This window comes from Neospora caninum, chromosome III, assembly GCF_000208865.1.
Source record: "Neospora caninum Liverpool complete genome, chromosome III".
In the NCBI taxonomy this organism is placed as follows: domain Eukaryota; phylum Apicomplexa; class Conoidasida; order Eucoccidiorida; family Sarcocystidae; genus Neospora; species Neospora caninum.
Genome location: NC_018388.1, coordinates 1137557 through 1157318, shown reverse-complemented (window position 1 = coordinate 1157318; position 19762 = coordinate 1137557). Strand labels below are relative to the sequence as shown.

The following is a 19762-nucleotide window of genomic DNA, read 5'->3' as shown; positions in this document are numbered from 1 at the left end:
CGCCAGTGGGGGTGTCATGGGCATGGAGCCGCGTAGTACTGAATCTCAAACAACATGTACCGTTCTAAGCTGACGCTGACATACGACTGTTTCTACGCTAACTGCACACGCAGTTATCAGCTGCTCTTGCAGTGAAAAAAGGAAAAGAAGTTGTATCCGGCTGTTTGAGGTCCTCTCTCTTTTCCCCTGTTTGTAGCAAGGTAAGGTGGAATCGGCGACAAGAAATTCCAAGACGCATACGCAGGGCTTGACATCCAAGGTTCACACAGGAGAGACGGGAAACGGAGCGAGATAATAGAGGAAGAATTTCTGCATCAACTCTGTTTACTCGCTGCATTATCTTTGCCCGACTACCCCGAACTTGAATATAGGAAGAGAGCAGCACGGACGTAAACTTCGCAAATCTCAATTCGGCGCTAGTGTGCACGCAGTCTTGAGGTCGCGTCGAGGGCACGAAAGCTTGTCCACGCACCTTTCTCGAGCGACTTTGCAACGGGCTAAAAACACTCGGAATTCTCCTCATGTTGTATCTCGCAAAAATGCGGAAAGCCAATACATTCGTTTCCCGCATTAGAGAATAAACGTGTGTGCATTATGTGAATAGATAGGCGTGCGCAGAGACGAACAGCCGCGCAGAGACCCCGACGCCTACGCAAGTTCTCCGGAAAGTTGGACGGGCACACGAAGGGGGCACCGCGATCATTCCGCTGAACCTCTCGTGGCATATATGTCGGCAGTTGATCTTTTCATTTCTCTTGCACTCCGCGTCATATTTTGTAATCGTTGCATGCAGAGCTACATCAAACGAAGCAAACAGTCATAAACGGACGATTTTTCAAACGTGAAAGACTTCCCTTCTGGGTGCGAAGCCTTCGGAGTTCAGCTCCTGCTGACGTCTCGCTCAACTGGAAGCGCCACTCTTTCCACGGGAGCGCTTAAGGTTTCGTTCCATCGCTTCTGAAAACCGAAAACTAAAAACTTCGGTTTGGGAACATGTTTTGGGGACATTCGATGAAAAAACGAAGGGCATTTTAGAACCGTTTTCCACATAGAGTGTCGTCTCTCCACACCTTGACTGCAAGGCAACGCAGAAGATCTGCATACGTGTGCATTGAAAAGGCCTAAATTTGCACCGGGGACTCCGGAGCACGGAATTTGATTGCAGTTGCTTCATCGGTCTACCTTTGGGAATTATGCACAACAGTGCACATCAAGCTTATTATCCTAACCCCGTGTCGTGTCTGTCTAGTGCTCCATAGCCCCCGCATGAAGGTCGTCTTCCACAGGCGGGCACCTGCTACAGTGCATTAGAAAGCGAAACAGGGGTGCAAATAAAGTACAATAGAGTGTTTCTTCTTTTTGTGAAGAAATTATCATTCATTGTTAGGCCCTACACTATAAGAACAACTGTGTTCCGAAATGAGTATACATGTCCATTCAATGCCGCCCTACTGTAACGCGCAGAAAATAAATTTGGTAAACTGAGAAATTACACAAAATATTAGAGGCTCTGTCATTTTCGCCGTCCTAACCAAATTTCTCTTCCACATGAAAATCAGACGAGAACACGGAAGTACAGCTGGCGAACTCTCTGCCATTTTGATTCGACACGGACACTACAGGCAAGCTGGTGTAGTGTCTGGAAAGTCCAAGCTCTTATCCAGTGTAGGCGTCTGGTGTTGCAAATTGTGTAGTAAAACCAAAACAACACCAATCCAAGTAGTATAACGCATTCCTCCCAAGAAAGGATGGTCGTCAAGACCCTAGGTAACCACTTTGAGTACGCGCAAGAGAAATTGAACCGTCAGATTTCATTCGATTGGAGCTGCATACCACGAGTACGGAATGAAAAAGCCGGATGAAAGATGGTCACCACAGCGATCCAAACAGGCAACCTTTGAGCCGCACTGAGAAAAAAGGTTACTTCCAAGGGGCTAGCTAGTACTTCCACACCACAATTCGCAAGCATTTTTAAGTTATTATGCTTTCACAGAACACGGGTAACCTGTCGTACTAGGCCAGCGCGTTCGAGGAGACAGGCTATAGTTCTTTCGCTGGTACTCTCTTGTGGCTCAATCCATTTGGACCGAGACTCTAGATAAGAAGCTGCACGTATCCTGAATCGCAAAACGACTGTGAATGTAGTAGCTCGCCAGAAATATCAGAATACATCAAGGCGGAACTGTCTTAGTTGAAGAGCCTGCAACATCTCGGCGCAGTTTCAATCCAGGGGGCTGATTCGTAGATCGGCGTTTCTGCGTTCATTGCCCTATAATTTCACCGTGGAACAGATTGAGTGAAGATATTTGTGCTCTACTGAAACTGCTCTCGGAATATATGGTACCGGCGGGTGTTGCCGCCGGAAGAAGCAGGGTGTCCTCGTGCAGGTGGAAGAATGGAAACACTGACGTAATCTATTGCCAGATGGATTCTATTAAAAAGCATTCTTCTACTTCTAAGCGTCAAAACCACCCCTGGCGACAGGATATCTCGCTGTGGTACTTCTGGTTGAGTAGCTGACTCTCGCGCCACAGCTTGGGGGATGGACTTCGAATTCGGGGCATTAGATGTTCTAAACGTCGCTGCTATTACCCCAAAAGCCTTAGCTTACCCCACACATATGGTAGTGTCAAGGCATGAGATTTCACTGACGGACGTCGTTGAGTGAACTGTGGAGGATGGGTATGGAAATGACCAGCTTTCCCTGGCGGAGAAAGAGGACACGACGGGCTGAGCCGTAGTCGATCGTGCACGGACATGGGAACCTGGAACAGAGGGAATCCAGTTCAATCTTGTTTCGCTCTGTGCACAAAGGTGCGTGGTAACTGAACTTATTCATCCGTCACAGGACACAGACAAATCGTACTTCATCCTCACGTACTAATCCCTAGGAAATGAGCAGGCCCCCGTTTGCCCGGGCCCTATAGGAGGAGCAATCAGCATGCTGCCATCATGTGCGCATGCGAGAAACGGTGGAAAACCAACAAACTGTGGATAACATCACCTTGCGGAATTTGCCTTGGTGAAATTCAATGTCATTTCGACGAACGCTCCCGAGTGCATTGCCCTAATCGTTACCGCCGCCTCTCCGTCACAAGTCCATATGAAGTGCCTTTCGCTTCTTAGCTAGAAAAAAGGTTCTGTATCAATTCCCTATTTCTCCACTTTGGTTTTGAAGCTCTGCTGATAGGCGTATACTGGTGCATGCAAGACCCGTGATCCATCAACACCACACACGCACACACGGCCTCTCAGCTCCAGCTGCCCCACACGTGCTTCAGCCCCAGTCGTTTCCGGGTTCAGCTACTTGAGACTAGATTTAACTGGTAAAGTGGAGGCGTCACGAGAACGGTGAGGTGCGCTTGTCGGAAGGAGAAGTCAACGTTTGCCCCTGAGGCAACAATAAGCGGATACATTGAACTATGATTCCTCAACTTTCCCCTGCAGAGGCAACACGTCCTGTGGACCGGCCGAAGTGTGCTGCACATGTGGACCCTTCTCTACCAGCAAAAACCAAAGGGTAATCGGATAGTCTCCTCTGACAGTGCTTCCAGGGTGTACTTGTTTGAGGTGTATACCTTTTGTAGGAGCCGCTCGACTAATATAGTTTTTGTTCCGATAACCCAACTGGAGTACCCAACTTGTACGTCTTTCTCCTCCTTCGTAATTGCAAAACAGGTAAAGGGATGCCCCTTCCTCCAACGTGCTCCCTTTCTCCCCAACTTTCCCCGCCAGATTTCAACTGTTTTCCCGCCGGCACATCCTAGGGCAGCCCCTGTCCATCACGACGGGCATCAATTGGTTACAATCCCTTAGAGACGAGGAAAGAGATGATTTTGTCGTCATAAAGGTAAGAGGTCACGCCTGTTGCGCTGACGGGCGGGCTTTTCTTGCTTATCCCTGTACTCTGAAGTCTAGATTCCTTCTGTGTAACTGGCACTGCATGACGTGACTCGTGAATTTTCGGCATACAGCGAAATTGGCTTTAGCGTCCACAGCTTTGGGAATACCCGCGCGCTCATCTAGTTGTCGTGCTGTTACCAAAGAGTTGGATATGTGACACACGAAGAGTGTGCTAGCGTTCCAATTGAACTGCGACGGTCCATGCATATTCAGCGGGTGTCACACATTCAAGTGAATGGGGTCCTATCTCCGACGTCGGGTGCAGTAGAGAAGAGAACCCCAATTTCGTTCTACAGCCCACGCAATCTAGGGGAGATTTCCTTCCCAGATGGACTCACACGTTTTCAAACGTGCGGGCTGGTCGCCCGCCACAGCTGTATCCGTATGTTCACAGTGTATCGCAAAGCTGCTGTTGCAACCTGCAAGATCACAGTTCTCCTTTGGAACTCGCCTCTTTTCTCGTCCGTTGCCATATTCAATGTACCACAACAACGCACCCTGCTTAGCAAATGGACGGTCGACAAGCGTCGTACTATTTGCAGTCTGCTCGCACAGATGTCTCTGGAACATGGAAGTGGAGCTTGTGTCGCAGCGGATCCGTGTAGCTCGTCCACTTCGGTATTTTCGCTTGTGCCATACAAAGAATAGGTTTCAGCGATCTTGCGAACCGTGTTTGCGCAGGAAAGCCAAGAATGTGGGAGATTCCTCGACGAGCGGTGACCAAGCAGTTTTGATGACTTTTTAAAGTAGGTGGGGACAGCGCGCTGGGACCCCGCGGGCGAGCAACTAGCGGCTTAGCGCGCAGGGGTCTGGACTTGGTCAAATAGAAGCAAGTGATGAGACACAAATGGCTCTGCAAGGGGGGACGAAAAGCTTTTGCAGATAACTGTTGATTTTCTCGGCTGTCAACGTTTTGGCTGTAAAGCATTGAGTCTAAAACCGGAAGAGAGGCCAAGAAAAGTTTGTCGTGCTCGACTGCTGTTGCTGGACTCTTCCCACTCCGCGGCGCAGTTTCGCTGCACGTTCACAGCTCTTTAACGATTATTCTGTCTCATCTCATTGGCTTTCACCTCTTCGTCTTTTAGATAAACTTTTTTGCAAACACTGATTATCCGTTTGCTCAAAGTGTGGTTTCCTTGCGGGAAAACAGACTACCCCCCCACTGTTTCAGTGCCGCCGAGAGGAAACCCAGGTCATCGTTTTGCGTTCGTGGCACGTTTGGCACTGCGGTAGGAGCAGATTTTCGGTGTGTCTATGGGCCGCCCGCCGTGTCTGTTTCATTTCTTCCTCATTGCGGCATTCACCTCCCTTTTGTTGTTCCCCTCTAGAGGAAGCCGAGCTCAATTTTGTGCGCTCTGTCTTCGGTCTAGATTTCTCCACGCCGCGGCAGAACTTTTTGGCGAGCCGTGAAGGCCCAGCCCCGCGTTGGTCGGCGCTGTTTGTGAAAAGTATCTGCCGCCTGAAGCTTCCGTCTTTTTTGCTTCGTTTTTTCGTTTTCTCTCCTGCAATCCTCAGGTCTGTTGCGTTCACTTCCTGCGTCGTACGTCAAATCAAACGCAGCTGGTCGCTTGCGGCAAGCTTTGTTCCCAGATGCCGGACTCCTCGTGTCTCCTGCACCATGCCATACTTCCCCTGAGATCAAGGGCTGTCCATTTCCATTTTTGCCGCCTTTTTTCATCGCGCCTCCCAGTGGGTCTTCTGCCAAGCTGCACATCTCAATCGAAACATTCTGAGAGGCAGATACCGTTGCCTCTCGGTGCGGCGCGCCCGTTTCCTCTCTCCCGATCTTCCTCCGCACCGTTTCAGTTCATCCGTGTGGTCAAAGCCGCGTCCAGGTGAATGTGAAACCAAAGGGAAGACACGATGGCTGCGGAGTCTCCCCGCTCTCTCGATGTGAAAGAGAATTCGCGGGCCAGCCGGGCGTCGGCTCGCCGGATGCCGAGGCTCTCTGGTCGGTGGTCCTCCTGTAGACTGCCTCGAATCGAAGTCGCGGACGAAGGTTCCTATGCGACTGGAGCCGGGGTGAATCCCTTCGCTTACAACCACGGAGTTGGCCAGCCGAATCCCTTGCTTCCGACTCCCGCTACGGGGGTGAACGGAGACGCCTGTTTGCTGGAATCGGCGCACCCCCACCCCGCCCTTCTGTCTGTTCCGAGCCTGCACAGTCGAACGACTTCTTCGGTTTCAACGCCGTCTTCGCCGCGTTTCCTCCATCCGGAACGCGAAGCCGACAGTGCTTTCGACTCTGGATTTTTGGGCGGCGACTCCGTGTCGGGCACCATCTCTGGGCCCGCAAAGAGGCGCCGCAGTGTGCATGTGGACGGAAGTGTGCAGGCTTCGGAAAGCGCATGTGCGAGTTTCTCCGGCTTCCGTGCCTCACTGCGAGGTGGCGACGCCTTTGATTTGGCCGCACTTTCTGCAGGATTTCCTCCCTCGTTTCCCGCCCTGTCGCGGCCGTCCACCCGGGTCGCTCCGTTGGACACTTCCGGTCAGGCCGCGCCTGGCTCGAAACCGAGTGAGACACACTTGCCGGGAGGACAGAGCGCTGGGGGAGGGTCGGCGCCTTTTTCAGTAGTTGTTTCCTCGTCCAAGGACGAACCCGAGAAGCCGTCGCCGCCGGTGTACATCGACAGCGGCTGCTACTCGCTGTGTTACCACACTTCCATGACTGTGCCGCCGCCTGCGCTCTCGCTGGGGTCACTTCCCACACCTTCGCTGGACAAAGACCGCGAAGCGCGAAGAAGAAGGAAGGCCTGCATGTCGGTCCTGCGATCTGTGCAGTCCTCTCTTCGATCCACTCCAGAAAGCTCCCCGAACCTCGAGCCGCTGCCGGAGCCCCAGGGCGTCGCGACGTCTTCCTTTTTGAGTCCCGCAGTGTCCCTGCCCGTTCCACCGCCTGCAGTGCGCCAGCCTTTCTTCCCGTCTGCCTTTCAAAGCGGCCCGAGTGCTTCGTCCTTGTGCCCGAGCTGGAGTGCGCATGCACGGCGCTACAGTGTGGCGTCGACCTCCTCGCGCAGAAGCAGCAACGCAGAGGAACCGAGCGCGAAAGGCGACAAGGACGGGGGAGGCGCCGTCTGGTCCTCGCTCTGCCATCCGGGGGCAGGAGACAGCGAGGCCTCCTCGCCTGCTGAGTGTCCCTCGCCGGCCGGCCAGGTGAAATCTGTGCAGGAGCTGCGACTGCGGCCCGAGTGGTTCTCGCCGTGCACACTCGGGACACTCATAGGAGCTTGCGTGCATGCCTACGACGAAATCCGCGCGGCGTTTCCTCCACCGGAGCCGGCTCCTCGCACCTGCCTTCTCTCCGTGCCTGCGCTGTACGACCAGCTGCCACCGCATCTGAAAAACGGGGCCGTTCTCCTGGACGCGGATGCGCTCGCTCTCGGCACTTCCCCTGCCTTCGTCCCCATTGAGTGCTCGGAGTGCGCAGGGGAAGTGGAGCGAGGCATAGCGAGCCGGAAAGCGGAGGAGGCGTCTGAGGCGGTGGCGTCGGTGAATGAGGGGATGTCCGACATGTCTTCGCAGGGTGGGGATGGCAAACCTTCGAGGCTGCCCGCGCATCTTTATGGCGAGTTCGATATCATCGTCTGCGACACAAAAACCGTCACGGTGGCTGCCATCGAGAATACAGCCGCGTGCATTCGGGCGCTCTGCCGTCGCCGGACTCCAAAGATCGCAGGTGATGGGCAACAGAGCGAGAGTGTGGACGCTGCCGCGGAGGCGCTTAGTGGGCTGTCGCTACATGGCGGAGGAGCAGTTTCATCCGCGATCAGCAGAGGCGCGTCCGCCCTGCCTCCGTTTTGTCGCGTTATCATGATCTCCACGTGCCTGCTGTCGCCAGTTGTCGACGACCTCCTGGGCTTGAGACAGTCCCCCTTTCAGCCGTACATTCCGTCCTCCGCACTCTCGTCTCTGCAGCTCCAGTGTATCTACAGCAACGTCTCGACGTTTCCCGGCCTGCAGAAACACAACACAGTCGACTTCTCCACGCGCGTGAGAGTCAAGTCGAGCGCTTTCCGACCGCACCACTCAGGAGCTGCGTCGCGCGATGCTTTTTCAGACGGCCTGAGCCCTGTGAGGCGGGGCACACAGGAAGACGGAAACGAGGGCGGCGGGGAGATTCTTGGAAGTGACGCGATGGTTGCACGGGCACTCGTTCTTCAGTCGGAGGAAGAGCAGTTGTCGTCGTGCCTCGCGCAGGAGAGCGGAACGGTGGACCTCTGCGGCACAGATAGCCCAGCAGAACAGATGGACGAACGACATGAGTCGGAGAGACAGGAAGCGCGGCTGCTGTCAGAGTTCAACAGGTTGCAGCTTCATGGCTGTCCTATGGCGATGGCGGAGAAGAACGGAGCGCAGAGGAGCACTGCGGCTGTGTCTTTTGGTTTCTCCGGGTTCCTGCCTCTTCCGAGTGTACAGACACAGGCTGCCACTGCAGGTGTACAGACAGGGGCGCAAGCTGCCGGACACGGCAAAGCGTGTCGAGGCATCACTATGCGGTCGTTCGATGACCCGACTGACGACGGCATCGATTACGAGCTGGAGTGCGGTAGCCACTTTGGAATGGTGGGCCACGATCTCTAGGGAAACACGTTCACACGCGTGCCAGCAGTGTCCCTTTCTGCACAAACTCCCAGGAAACGCAAGCTGCTGAGGACGCCTGGTTTCCATCATGCAAATTTTGTCGACTACAGGTTCGGCTGCCAGGTGCACTCGGACCCGCACGTTGCAAAGTCTTCCGTGTGGTTCCTGGAGAACGTTTTTGCTCACTGCTTCGACAGGAGGGACGCGGAATTTAGACACGCGACGGAGTGTGCGCGCCCATTGCTGCCTCTGAGCGGTAAACAACACTCTCCGTCGGTCCCCTGCATGCGGCAGGTCTTGCTCGGGTGTTGAGTGCAGGTGTCGGTGCTCGTTTTATGTCGGTCGGGATTCACCGGGAAGGCAACAGCTAGCCCATGTGTCTGGGCGTGCGTGGGACTCACGTGTCGCGCGCGATGTAAAGTGAACGAAAGGACGATCCTTGGACTGGGAGAGGAAAAGCGCCGCCGATGCCAGAGTTGGTTACAGGGGTTGCCTCGAGATGCCTCGGAAGGGAACTCCGGAAGAATGCATGGAAGTAGGGGGGTGAGGGACCGATTCGCCAGATTGAAGAGCGATGGTACCCCGGAGGGTAGGGGCCGGGAGAAGGGAGATTTTTTCTCTATGTGGAAATCCTGGTTCGGGCGCACGATTCACAGGTGTTACCTGGAACCTCGAGAATTCGCAGGAAGGAAGCGAGGATCAGCCAAGGGTGAACCCGCCTAGTGGATTGAGTTCTGGTTGAGCATTTTGAAGCAAGCCTCCAGAAACAACCCGAGGCGCCGAAAGGCGTTTTTGTGGCCGCGTCGCTTCTGGGTGCTAAAGAACTCTCAGTGGAAATGGAACCAATTGAACATCACGTATTAATATAACAGAGATAATCATGCATGTAATTCGCACTGCTCGCCCCAGGCTAGGTGGTGTATCGTCGATGGCAATAACTGAAGCGGGAACAATAGACTGAGTTTCCGTGCGTGTTGCGGGCTGCCACGCTGTACACTGTCTGATCTGCAAGTTATGCGACTCCTATTTTTGCAAGACCCGAAATTCCGGGTGAATTTGTTTGGAGAAGGCAAACTTCATGAGTTGGACGTTTCCTTGCCTTTGCTCTCTTGTCCCAATGCCTTGACTACGGAGGCTGTTGATGCAACCCGAGGGAAGATCACATGTATATATATGTACAGCGTCCCGAGTGCATGAATGTTTGTAAAACACGGTTCACCATCGTGCTCCGTTGTGCCTGATGACACCTCGTGGATGACCGTGGCCGTGAGCAGGCGGGGAACAAGAGGAACTGGCGTTTTCGTTTGACGTCAGCTCTGTCGAATGTTCCCTGCATTTCCCGGACCTGCTGCCCAAAGTGATTTGTCTGCGCCAACGTACGTATGCACGTGGACGGCCACTTTTCTGTGTGCAGGAAAAAGTGGATGTTAAGCTCTTCCGTTTTCGATTCCTTTTGTTTCTTTTCGCCTTCTCGGACGCTCGGCTGCATCCCGTCCTCGGTTTTCTCCAGGTTGAGCAGGCCAAAAGGGAAGGAACCGAGATAGGTGCTAAGGCCAAAGCAATGCGCGGAGTTGGTCTTTTCGTGTTGGTGCGTCAGCTTCCCATGGTAGAAAAAGGGATGACAGACACTTGTTTTTGAACCGCCTACGCGTAATTTGTAACACAGATCGGACAGACCGATCAGCGGTCGAGATTTCAAAGGCATAGACTGGAGGAGCGGTCGAGAAAAAGGCACACCGTGGAACTCTCGAATATCGTCAGTCTCGAGGTAAACACGTACGGCTTGGTGTGTCCTCGGGGCGCTCTGGATTTCAGATGTAGTAAATAGTTTCCACCGTCTTTCCGACGTATCTCGGTAAGAAAACGAGTGGTAGACTGCTCTTGGCAAGAGATGAATTCGTAGGGATTGACCGATGGCATCCGGATAATTGGAGATGTACGCATAATGCTGGGACCTCCACGAGTAGAACTGTAGAAATTACGTATATATATATATATATATATATATATATATGTTTATATGGGAAGTACGCGCACGTCTAGTGTCGCCACATCTGGTGTGGTGGCGCATGCTTATGCACCCAGCTGTGTGCTTATCGACCTAAAGACACATTTCGGCATAGTCTGCGGCACGCCAAGGCGACAGGCCACCAATCACCCGCAAGTGCATATATGCGTCGGCATTCTCGCGTGCGCCGTCTGGACATTTGCCATGTACGCGCGCCGAATTCTCCACCGAGTTCAACCCTGGCATTAGCACTTCAGTTGATTCCTCCCTACGAATGCGTACTGTTTGGCTTTCATCTGCAGCAGGGAGTCAGCGAAAAACGCGACGGAGAGTTTGTCTCGCGCGCTCCCTTTTCGCTCCTTTCTCCCTCGCAGCACGTTTGCCAGTTGCAAAGGTTCTTGCGATATCGGCACATTGTCATGGAGGATCCCGCTTCTTGTGGTTAGTTCATCTGTCACAGAGAGGGGTCGACGACGTGCAGGAGGGGAGGTGGTGGATGAGAAGCACGTTTCTGCATTGTTCTTGATGACCATCTAGAGGCAAGACTCCGATGTTAGTAAACACTTTGTCTTTTCGATACAAGGCAATGATCTCTTGCGCACTCCCACAGTAGCTCGAGGGGCCAGCTTCGTGGTCTGTCGTCTCGGCCGGTCGCATGGTCATGTAGTCGTTTTCTCGCGTCCATCGTCTACGTACAATACTTCCTTGATTCTCTCACAGAGCCTCCAACTGTGAGGATACATGTTCAAACGCTTCCCTTACTCCGTACTTCCCTTCGATTCGTGTAGCGCTGAGGCAGCAAACACACCTACCCGTTCGCTGCAGCAACAGCCTGCGAGAACTTGACACCGAAGACACTGACGCCCCAAACACCCACTAAATAACGTTCGGCTCGGAGATGTCTTTTCATGGAAATACGCAATCCACAGTCATGCAGGCCAGCATATTCGACAAGGCTTATGCCTCTCTCAATGTCCCCGGTTACTGGCTTGGCCTTCCAATCGTGGTGCGTAGCTCCCGGCCACAGTCAAGTCATCCCAAAATTTCTCACGTGAACATGATTTACGGAGTTGTTGGCTATACACGCGATTTCCAGCACAGGGTACCATTTTGCCAGTTCTTCTTTTCGTTTGTTGTTGCTAGCAAGTTGTTAACGGACTGAAGGAACTTTACGTTGTCGCGGCTTCCGCGTAACGGCAAAGTTTGGCGTTTATACCGGTGCACTGCCTGGGAATAAACGCTCATTTCTCCGTCGCAGCTGGCCTACTCTGCTGTTTGGCTCCTGAAATTCACACACAAACTAAGCCCTGAATACACCGATGCGAGACTGGCACTGGGTTGCTGTAGAACGTCGCCTCGTTGTGGACGTCTGCTGCTTTTGCAGAAGTCCTCGAAAGCGAGGAAAATCGGGCAAACCATTAATTCACTGAGACACCACACACATAGCCTCTCTTTGAACAGAAATCACATCCCTTCTGATGTTCCTTCACAAACGTTTCCGGTTTACTTCGTCTACGCAGCCGTCGATGAAAGAGCTGTTCCGCTGTCTGCTGCTGAAGTGTCAGAGCTGTTGAGTCTTCGATGCATTTCACTTCTTCTCCGTTTCAGTTCCCTATGATCATAGAGAACATCTTCGGCCTTTCCGCTCCTCAAAATTTACGCACTGCTGCCGCCCTTCAATCCTTTTCGAAGAGCCGGTTCCTCCGTAGCTCGCTGCCGCTCAGCCCAACACCCCTGCGCTGCAGCCTCTTGAAGTACGGGAGCGCCATCCTAGCCTGAAGACACCGCAGTGCCTCTTGGTGGACTTCGTTTTGCGTTTTCTCGTGTCATTTCGTTCCGGTAGCCACAACCCGTACTCCAAGCAGACTGAAGCCTCCCCGCTTTGAATTGGTTGCTTTACCCGAAAACCATTGTGATGGCGTAGCCCACCACCGCATTTGAGAAATGCAGGCACAACAGTTGCCAGTGGATCGATTGCAGCCAGGATGGGTCCCCTTTTCAGTAGTCCAGAGCAAGGACGGCGATTCCGGCAGAGCAGTTGAGACGGCGTGCGCCAACTTTGCGCACGCAGGAGTCTCTGGACGGTCCTCCTCGCTCTGGGCTGCCGAGCAAGGCGCGAGAGAAAGAAGGTCACCGGGTCTCGCTTCCAGGGATGCTTTCCCTGCAGAATCTTGCGCTTTTCTACCTAAGGGGCGCTAGGCAAGACGCGTACTTTCTCTTGCTGCTTCATTCACGAATGCCTTTCTCTTTCTAGTCGAGCACGCGGACGGAGAAATGGTTTGCAGCTTCACGCTGAACGCGAGGCAGTCAAGAGGGGGGGGGGGGGGATGGACGGGCATGGGGGGAGGGGGGAAAGTGAGAGACAGACGAGACGCTGAGAGAGCCCCGAGAGACTCCCTCGTTGAGGGCCACTCGCTTCGACGCAGCATGTGGAGTGTATATGCAGGTTTTCGCTTGGGTATGCATGTGTGTGAAACGAGGCGTTTTTTCCGAGGCGTGTTGCGCACCTTCTTTCGCGGATTCTTGTGTTTTCACTCCTTTTCAACCGGTGCATCAACGGTTTTGTCGCCCCACATTCGCCTTTGGAGACGGCGGTTCACACGCACAAACACATACTGACCCTCGAGCACCCCCTGTTTTTCTCTCTCTCCTTCGCTTCGTTTTTCGCGTCCGCCTCTGGGCTCCTTCCGCGAGTGTGTGTTTTTCGCCCCAGAAGTGGGTGTCTCTTTTTGTTTTTCCGTTTTTGTCTCGTTCTTCAAAATGCGGTATCCTCTCGATTCGTCCCGTCTCCTCCTCGCCTTCGTGCTTCTCTTCTCGCGGCTCGTCTGTCTCCATCTCCCTTCTGTCTCCGTCGATGCCGTGCTCCACTCTTCTTCCTCTTCCTTTGTGGGACCTCTCACCATGCCTGCGTCCGTTGCGCCTTCTGGCCGCCCCGTCTCCCCTCACTACGCGCCGAACCAGGTACACGCCAGTGAAGCATCTTTCGCCGCGACGACCGCCGCTCCTACCCTGCCTTCTGGTGTCTCGCTCGCTTCCTCTCTCAGCGCAGCAGCCGAGGAGCGAGGCAGGCGCGCAGGAAGGAAAGGGCGTTCGCGAGCCCTAGGCTTCCTAGCCTCCTCGTCTCCGTTTTCTCACAGCTGCACCACAGAGCAAGTAAGTGACGCCAGATCCAGTGCCCAGTAGCAAAAGCTGGCCGCGTTGAAACACACCATGGATGAGAAAACGGTGGTAGACACCGCCTGCACACCTATCACTCCATTGATGTGTACGTACAAGTGGCACGTGGAGATAGGGAGCGGTGTGGACGATGAACGTCTGCACGGTTCAACGAATGTCTGCGCCTTGACCCAGGAAGTGGCCTTCGTACCTCAATGTCAAGACGCGTGTCTGATTCACTGTACCTTCCTTTGTGCGCGTACCGCTTTCGGGGTGCGGCCTGGAGGCACATGACACTGACTCCACGTAACTCTATGCGCGTGTACCCATGTCTACCTGCAATAGACGAAGACGCTCCCGCTGCATGCGTCTCACCACCGTCACTCTGACGTCTTGTTCTTCCCACTCACGCTCAGTTTCTTCTCGTCAGTCGTCTCCTCTCCCCTTTCCCGCGACGCTCTTCTTTTCATGACAGTCCTTCGACTCGTCCCGAAGGTCTCCACATGCCGCTGTCCTCGTCCCGAGGTTGTGTCGTCGCCAGGAGTTTCCTCCCTTCTCTCCGCCCGCGTTTGCGGCTGCGTATCTGCTTTACCCTGCGGCGCTTTAGTCGTTTGCTGCTTTCGCCCTCTGGGTGGGCCACCAGCCTGTTTCCTTCACGGCTCTGCTGCCTGCCGTCTCTTCACTTTTTCCTCGCGGCGCACTCTTGGTTCTTGTCCTTCCAGGCGGGTCAGCTATTCTCCGGAGATGCGAAGGTCAGCGCACTCAGGATCCAGGCCTCGACGTCTCGCGTTGGCCGCGAGTTGGCCTCTTCTCTGCGTTCGCAGGCGTCGGAGCCAGAAATTCGACAGCTCGCTGCATCACCGGTAAGCTAAAGTGGAAGCCATCCAAACGTACAGGTGTATATACACTCATCTACGCTTATCTATATAGGCATTCGTATACGAATGTGCACGGGCGTGCGTTTCTAGACTGCGTCCCGGCCGTTTTTGCCTCCGTTTGCCAGCACGCTGGTGACCCCACACCGCCGTCAGGCCCTGCTTGCGGCGTTGAACAAACTGGATTCTGTGCCGTCAGGGACACCCACTAAAGCCACAGCAAAGACCACAGTAAAAGGAGTGGTGCAGACACCCTAAAACGAACAGCACGCCAACCTTTCTCCTTTGTACACACCTCTTGCGTAACCCCTACTATGAAGCGGAATACCGAATTCCAAAGCAACGACAAGTAGAATGTTGTCATACAGAGACAACAGAGATTTCTCTCTCCCATCGATAATCACGTCGGTAATATATTCTATGAATACGCGGGTGTATGTATATATCTACATACCTGGCTGTGTGTAATTGTAAACCCGTGCTTCGATGGCGGTATGCCTCTGAACAGGCGTGTATTTGTCTATTTGCTCGGAGACGCGCACTTGTGATTGGCTACACCACCGACCTTATGTCGTTTCGTGGCTTCTCGGGATGCTTGCCTCTGACCCTGGTCTCAAACTCAAATTGGCTGCAACGCGGGAGCGAAGTGTCCTCGTTTTCCGTCAAGTTGGTTTTCCCTCGGCCTGTTTCGCGACTTGGCGCCTCAGTGTGTGCTTCCCAGGGGAAATGCCTGGGTGCCTGCGTGTTTGAGTTTCTGCTTCTTCCACCGGTGCATGCGCCACAGCGAGCGGCTCGGCAAAACTGAGGGGGCGTGAAAAGAACGATGAGAAGTGCCTGGCTGGTCATCGCCTTGTAAAGAGGCCGAAGAGCCTGTGTGAATAAGAGGGTGGGACCTGTCTCTTCGTCGAAGGAAGGATAGGGAAGGCTAGGGAAGGAGGGGATTGGGACCAGCGGGTAGGACGAAGAGGGAGAATGAGGGGGCGGCTGAACCATCGACGGCGAGGAATGAGAGCACGTTCAGATGTGCGCGATTCTGTTACATCCGTCTTTGTCAGGGTCGATAAACTGGCATGCACTTGTTTCTCCCTGGATACGCATGTGCATTCGTTTAAGGTTCCTGGGATGCTTCGTTTTGCGTGTGCCGGCCGGGCATTCCTCGCGTGGTTGCTCCGGGGTTTCGCTCTGAATCGAAAACATCTATGACGATGCGTTTGTATGGCGTACATCAGCATAAGGTGCAAACTGTTTTGGGTGTGCGGCATCCGTTGCTTGCTGTGTGTCTCGCGTTTTTCGTTTGCGTGAACTGGAAGACAGTAGCTCTCTTCTCGACGCGGGCTCCACTTGTCTTCCTCTGGTGAACGTGCAGATCTTCGGAGCTGCCAAGACGTTCTCGTCTTCCTGTCCTTCGTGTTCGTCCCCTTCTCGTACCTCTTGTGCTTCGCATCCTAGCGCGCTCCTGCCTGACGTCTGTTCCTTCGTTTCTTCCCAAAGAAGGGCGCGAGGGGTCCCTGGGGACAATCGGGGCGTTGGCGCCCAACGCCAGAGCCGGCTGGCCGGTGCGCCTGGCCAGCGTCTCCGCGCCTCTGCGGGCCAGCCCGGCGGGGCGAAGGGACAGGCTCGCGGGATGAAACCGAAGGGCGGGATGCACCAAGAGCCTCTGCGGGGACGGTTAGAAGACGACGAAGAGGAAGAAGACGATTATGAAGAGGAAGAAGATGAGTATGATGACGAAAGTGAAGACGAATACGACGACGATGAGGAATATGACCCGATGACGCCGCGTGGGCCTCTCGACAATAACAACTACGGCGAAGTTTGGCTCCCCATTCAAGCGCGCCCTCGACGAAATCGGAAAAACCGGGCTGTCCGCCAGCTCGTCCAGGAGAACCTGGTCAAACCCTCAAGTCTCATCTACCCCCTCTTCATCCACGATGAGGTAATGGCGCGTTTCCTCGCTCTTCGCGACTCTCTCGGTCGTTTCTTCTTCTTATCTTTTTCCGCCTTACAGCTGCTTACATACATTCATATATATATATATATATATATATATATGTATACATACAACGACTTTCACGGATCGTGCGGCAGGCAGATGTGTATAGTAATACGTTTGTACGTCTCCTCGGACAAGTCTATATCCTCTGCCCACATGCTTAGATACGTAGCCGTGTAACTGTCTATCCTCTCAAAAAGCCCGTGCAGTAGTATGTATATCCGCGCCTACGATTTATGCATGCGCGACACACATATGTGTATATAAACAAATACACAAAAGTATATGTGGGTTAAGTACGGTAGGAACCAGTAGGGCGGTTCGTGGAGTTTATTCAGGTTTCTCCGAGCCGCTGTTGATTTCCCGTGAAGGCGTGCATTTGGTTCTTAAACCCTTGCGCACGAGTCCTTATTTTCACGCGCGTTTGCTGGCCGTTTTGTTTCAGGAAACGAGTGTGCCGATTCCGTCGATGCCCGGCCAAAAGCGTCTGAGTATGGCAGATCTTCTGAAGGAGGTGGGAGAGGCGCGGAGCTACGGCATCAAGGCCTTCATGCTTTTCCCCAAAGTCGGCGATGATCTCAAGACGGTTATGGGTAAGAGCCTAAATAGCTGGCCCTCGCGTTTCAGTAGAGCCGTGCGTGGTGCGGGACTTCTCTTTTCTCGCCCTACAAGAGGCTCTCAGAGCCTTCTGTGTTTCGAGAGGGTGGGTCGTCTATCGTTGCCTCTGGCGAAATGGAGCCGAGGACTGACAGGCTCTCTCGAAACCTGCGAAATGGTGTACCTGGAGGAGAGCCTCGGCCAGTAGCCCCAAGGCGCGTTTTGAGCCCCTCCGGAAAACACTGGCCATTGGCCTCTGCCGCGTGAGCGCCGCCCTACGAGGTGTTGATCAATTCGTCTCTTTGTCTTGCAGCTGAAGAGAGCTACAACCCCGACGGCCTCATGCCTCGCGCCCTCATGGCTCTGAAGGAAGCATATCCAGACGTCCTCCTCCTGGCTGACGTCGCACTGGACCCTTACAGCTCGGTTGGTCACGACGGTGTCATGGACGAAGAAAGCGGGAAGATTGTGAACGATCTAACAGTGCACCAGTTGTGCAAACAGGTAAGCCTGAAAGGACAGAAGCCTGCCGAAACGGTGGGGTTCTTTCGACATGCAATTGTGTACATGTGGAGTGTCCTGTGATTTTCAACGGGTGCATTGGAGTCTGGACAATAAGCTTTTCCAGCAGGAGGGTAAACGCCATGGACGGAGAGATACGCCCGTTAGTACCCTACACTGTACGCCCACATCCAAAAGTTTGTAAATCTGTCCTTCGGATTACGCGTTCCTGGGGCGGCGCTTACGAGTTTTCCTCTGTCTTGGGCTCGCAGATAGGTTCGCACTCTTGCGCTTTTTTTTGTCTCTCTTTAGGCGATCGCGTTGGCACGGGCTGGGGCAGATATGGTTTGCCCGAGCGATATGATGGACGGCCGCGTCTCGGCGATTCGCGAATCCCTCGACATGGAAGGCTGTACAGACACCAACATTCTAGCGTATTCATGCAAATACGCCTCGTCGTTCTACGGCCCTTTCCGTGACGCCTTGGACTCGCACATGACCGGCGGAACGGACAAAAAGACGTATCAGATGGACCCATCTAATTCACGCGAAGCAGAGAGGGAGGCAGAAGCAGGTAGGCGAAACCGAACCATCTAGGCGGGGCTGTGGCTCCTCTGTACGAGGCAGGCTGCCAAGGCAATGCACGCGCTGCGAAACTATTGGGGGCATCACCGAAAGCCTCAGTGGCGAAGACTGTACACACTAGACATATATATATATATATATATAGTGCCTGTGCGATTTAAGGAAGGAGGAATCTTCTGGGGAGGCTTTACGTTCTTCCGGCCTCGATGCTGGTGCTTTGGGTGGCTGTAGGGGCGTCCTAAAACGGCCACGCCTGAAAGGGAGGCACAGTGATAGACAGAGTCCGGGCAGGATGCAGCGACTACACTTAGGGAAAGCAAAAGGGAAGCCGCGTGCTTGTCCTTTCTGTGTTGCCTGATGCTTGACGCGATTGGCATTTCGGCGATGCATGCGTACTCTGGGGCCTGCGACCGGTATACCACCGAACTTTATATTTATAGAAGAGAAACACGCACGAGGCAGCGGGGAAACGTTTCTCTTTCTGGCTGCGTTTTCGATGTCTTTTCCAGACGTCACGGAAGGCGCGGACATGTTGATGGTGAAGCCAGGCCTGCCGTACCTGGACATTTTGGCAAAGATTCGCGAGAAAACGAAACTCCCCATGGTTGCGTACCACGTCTCGGGCGAGTACGCCATGCTGAAGGCTGCTGCCGAGAAGGGCTACATCAACGAGAAGGAAGTCGTCCTGGAGGTTCTGAAGAGCTTCCGACGGGCCGGAGCGGACGCGATAGCCACCTACTACGCTAAGGAGGCGGCGAAATGGATGGCAGAGGATATGAAAGGAGCACAAAAGTTCACGGAACCGTGCTACTAAAAACGATGAGATGCATATAGGTCGCGGACTCCGTCGCCCATTCGTTGCCGTTTCCTGCGTCCCTGTTGGCCCAGGAAAAGAGTAAGACGTGGGCATGCATCCGAGCGAAGGCAGTGGTTGCTGTGGTGGCGCAGCAGCGACCAAATTTAGGAGCGAAAGGGGAAAACCCAAAGGGAATGGACAGGGAACGCTACGAAGGTGGTTGTGGAGAATTGAGACGCTTCAGGGGGTGGAGCCTTCGCTCCCGTCGTTCTCGTTGCCAGCCCTTCTGCGTGCTGTCCCATCGCATTTGAGACCGCTATGCCCGCGGGGAGATTCCGGGCAAGCGTCGTGCCTGAGGCACAAAGAGGCGGGTGTCGAGCGCGTGAAAGACGAGCGGGCGTGGCCACTGACGCTTCGTCAGAGTGTCGGAACCTCTGGGATGAAATGCGGAGTGGACAGTGTCTGTGAATCAACTTTTGTCGATGCCGATTCTGCCTCGTCTTCGTCTTCCGCTTATAGGGTTTTGCGCTTGCATCGCCGAGAGGACGCGCCAACCGGGCAGGAAGCGTAGGATATTAAACGCCGAGCAGGAGCTAGCAAACTGCCCCTTTCTCGATTGGACGGGGGTTCGAAACCCATTGAGAAGAGAAGATTTAGAACGAGAAAAGGGTGACCGTTCGTCACCTCCAGCGCACGCCTATGCCCGGGGCTGTGGACATGATCAAACGCGCATTTTTTCCCCGTCGTCATCCGGTTTGTCGCCGATT

General features: G+C 54.0%; 2 protein-coding genes across 2 annotated transcripts; both read left to right on the top strand.

The window, feature by feature from the left end:
* Positions 1 to 5766: 5766 nt before the first annotated feature.
* On the top strand, positions 5767 to 8484 carry NCLIV_008240 (conserved hypothetical protein; the record flags this gene model as incomplete). The annotated part of the gene is made up of 1 exon (XM_003880338.1): positions 5767 to 8484. One exon carries the CDS (start codon positions 5767 to 5769, stop codon positions 8482 to 8484), a length of 2718 nt encoding a protein of 905 aa, XP_003880387.1.
* A 4768-nt stretch (positions 8485 to 13252) lies between these two features.
* On the top strand, positions 13253 to 19013 carry NCLIV_008230 (delta-aminolevulinic acid dehydratase, related; the record flags this gene model as incomplete). Its single annotated transcript, XM_003880337.1, has 7 exons — positions 13253 to 13645; positions 14371 to 14511; positions 15890 to 16459; positions 16962 to 17109; positions 17427 to 17617; positions 17927 to 18188; positions 18709 to 19013. The coding sequence occupies 7 exons, from the start codon at positions 13253 to 13255 to the stop codon at positions 19011 to 19013; spliced, it is 2010 nt and encodes a 669-aa protein (XP_003880386.1).
* Between the last annotated feature and the right edge of the window lie 749 nt (positions 19014 to 19762).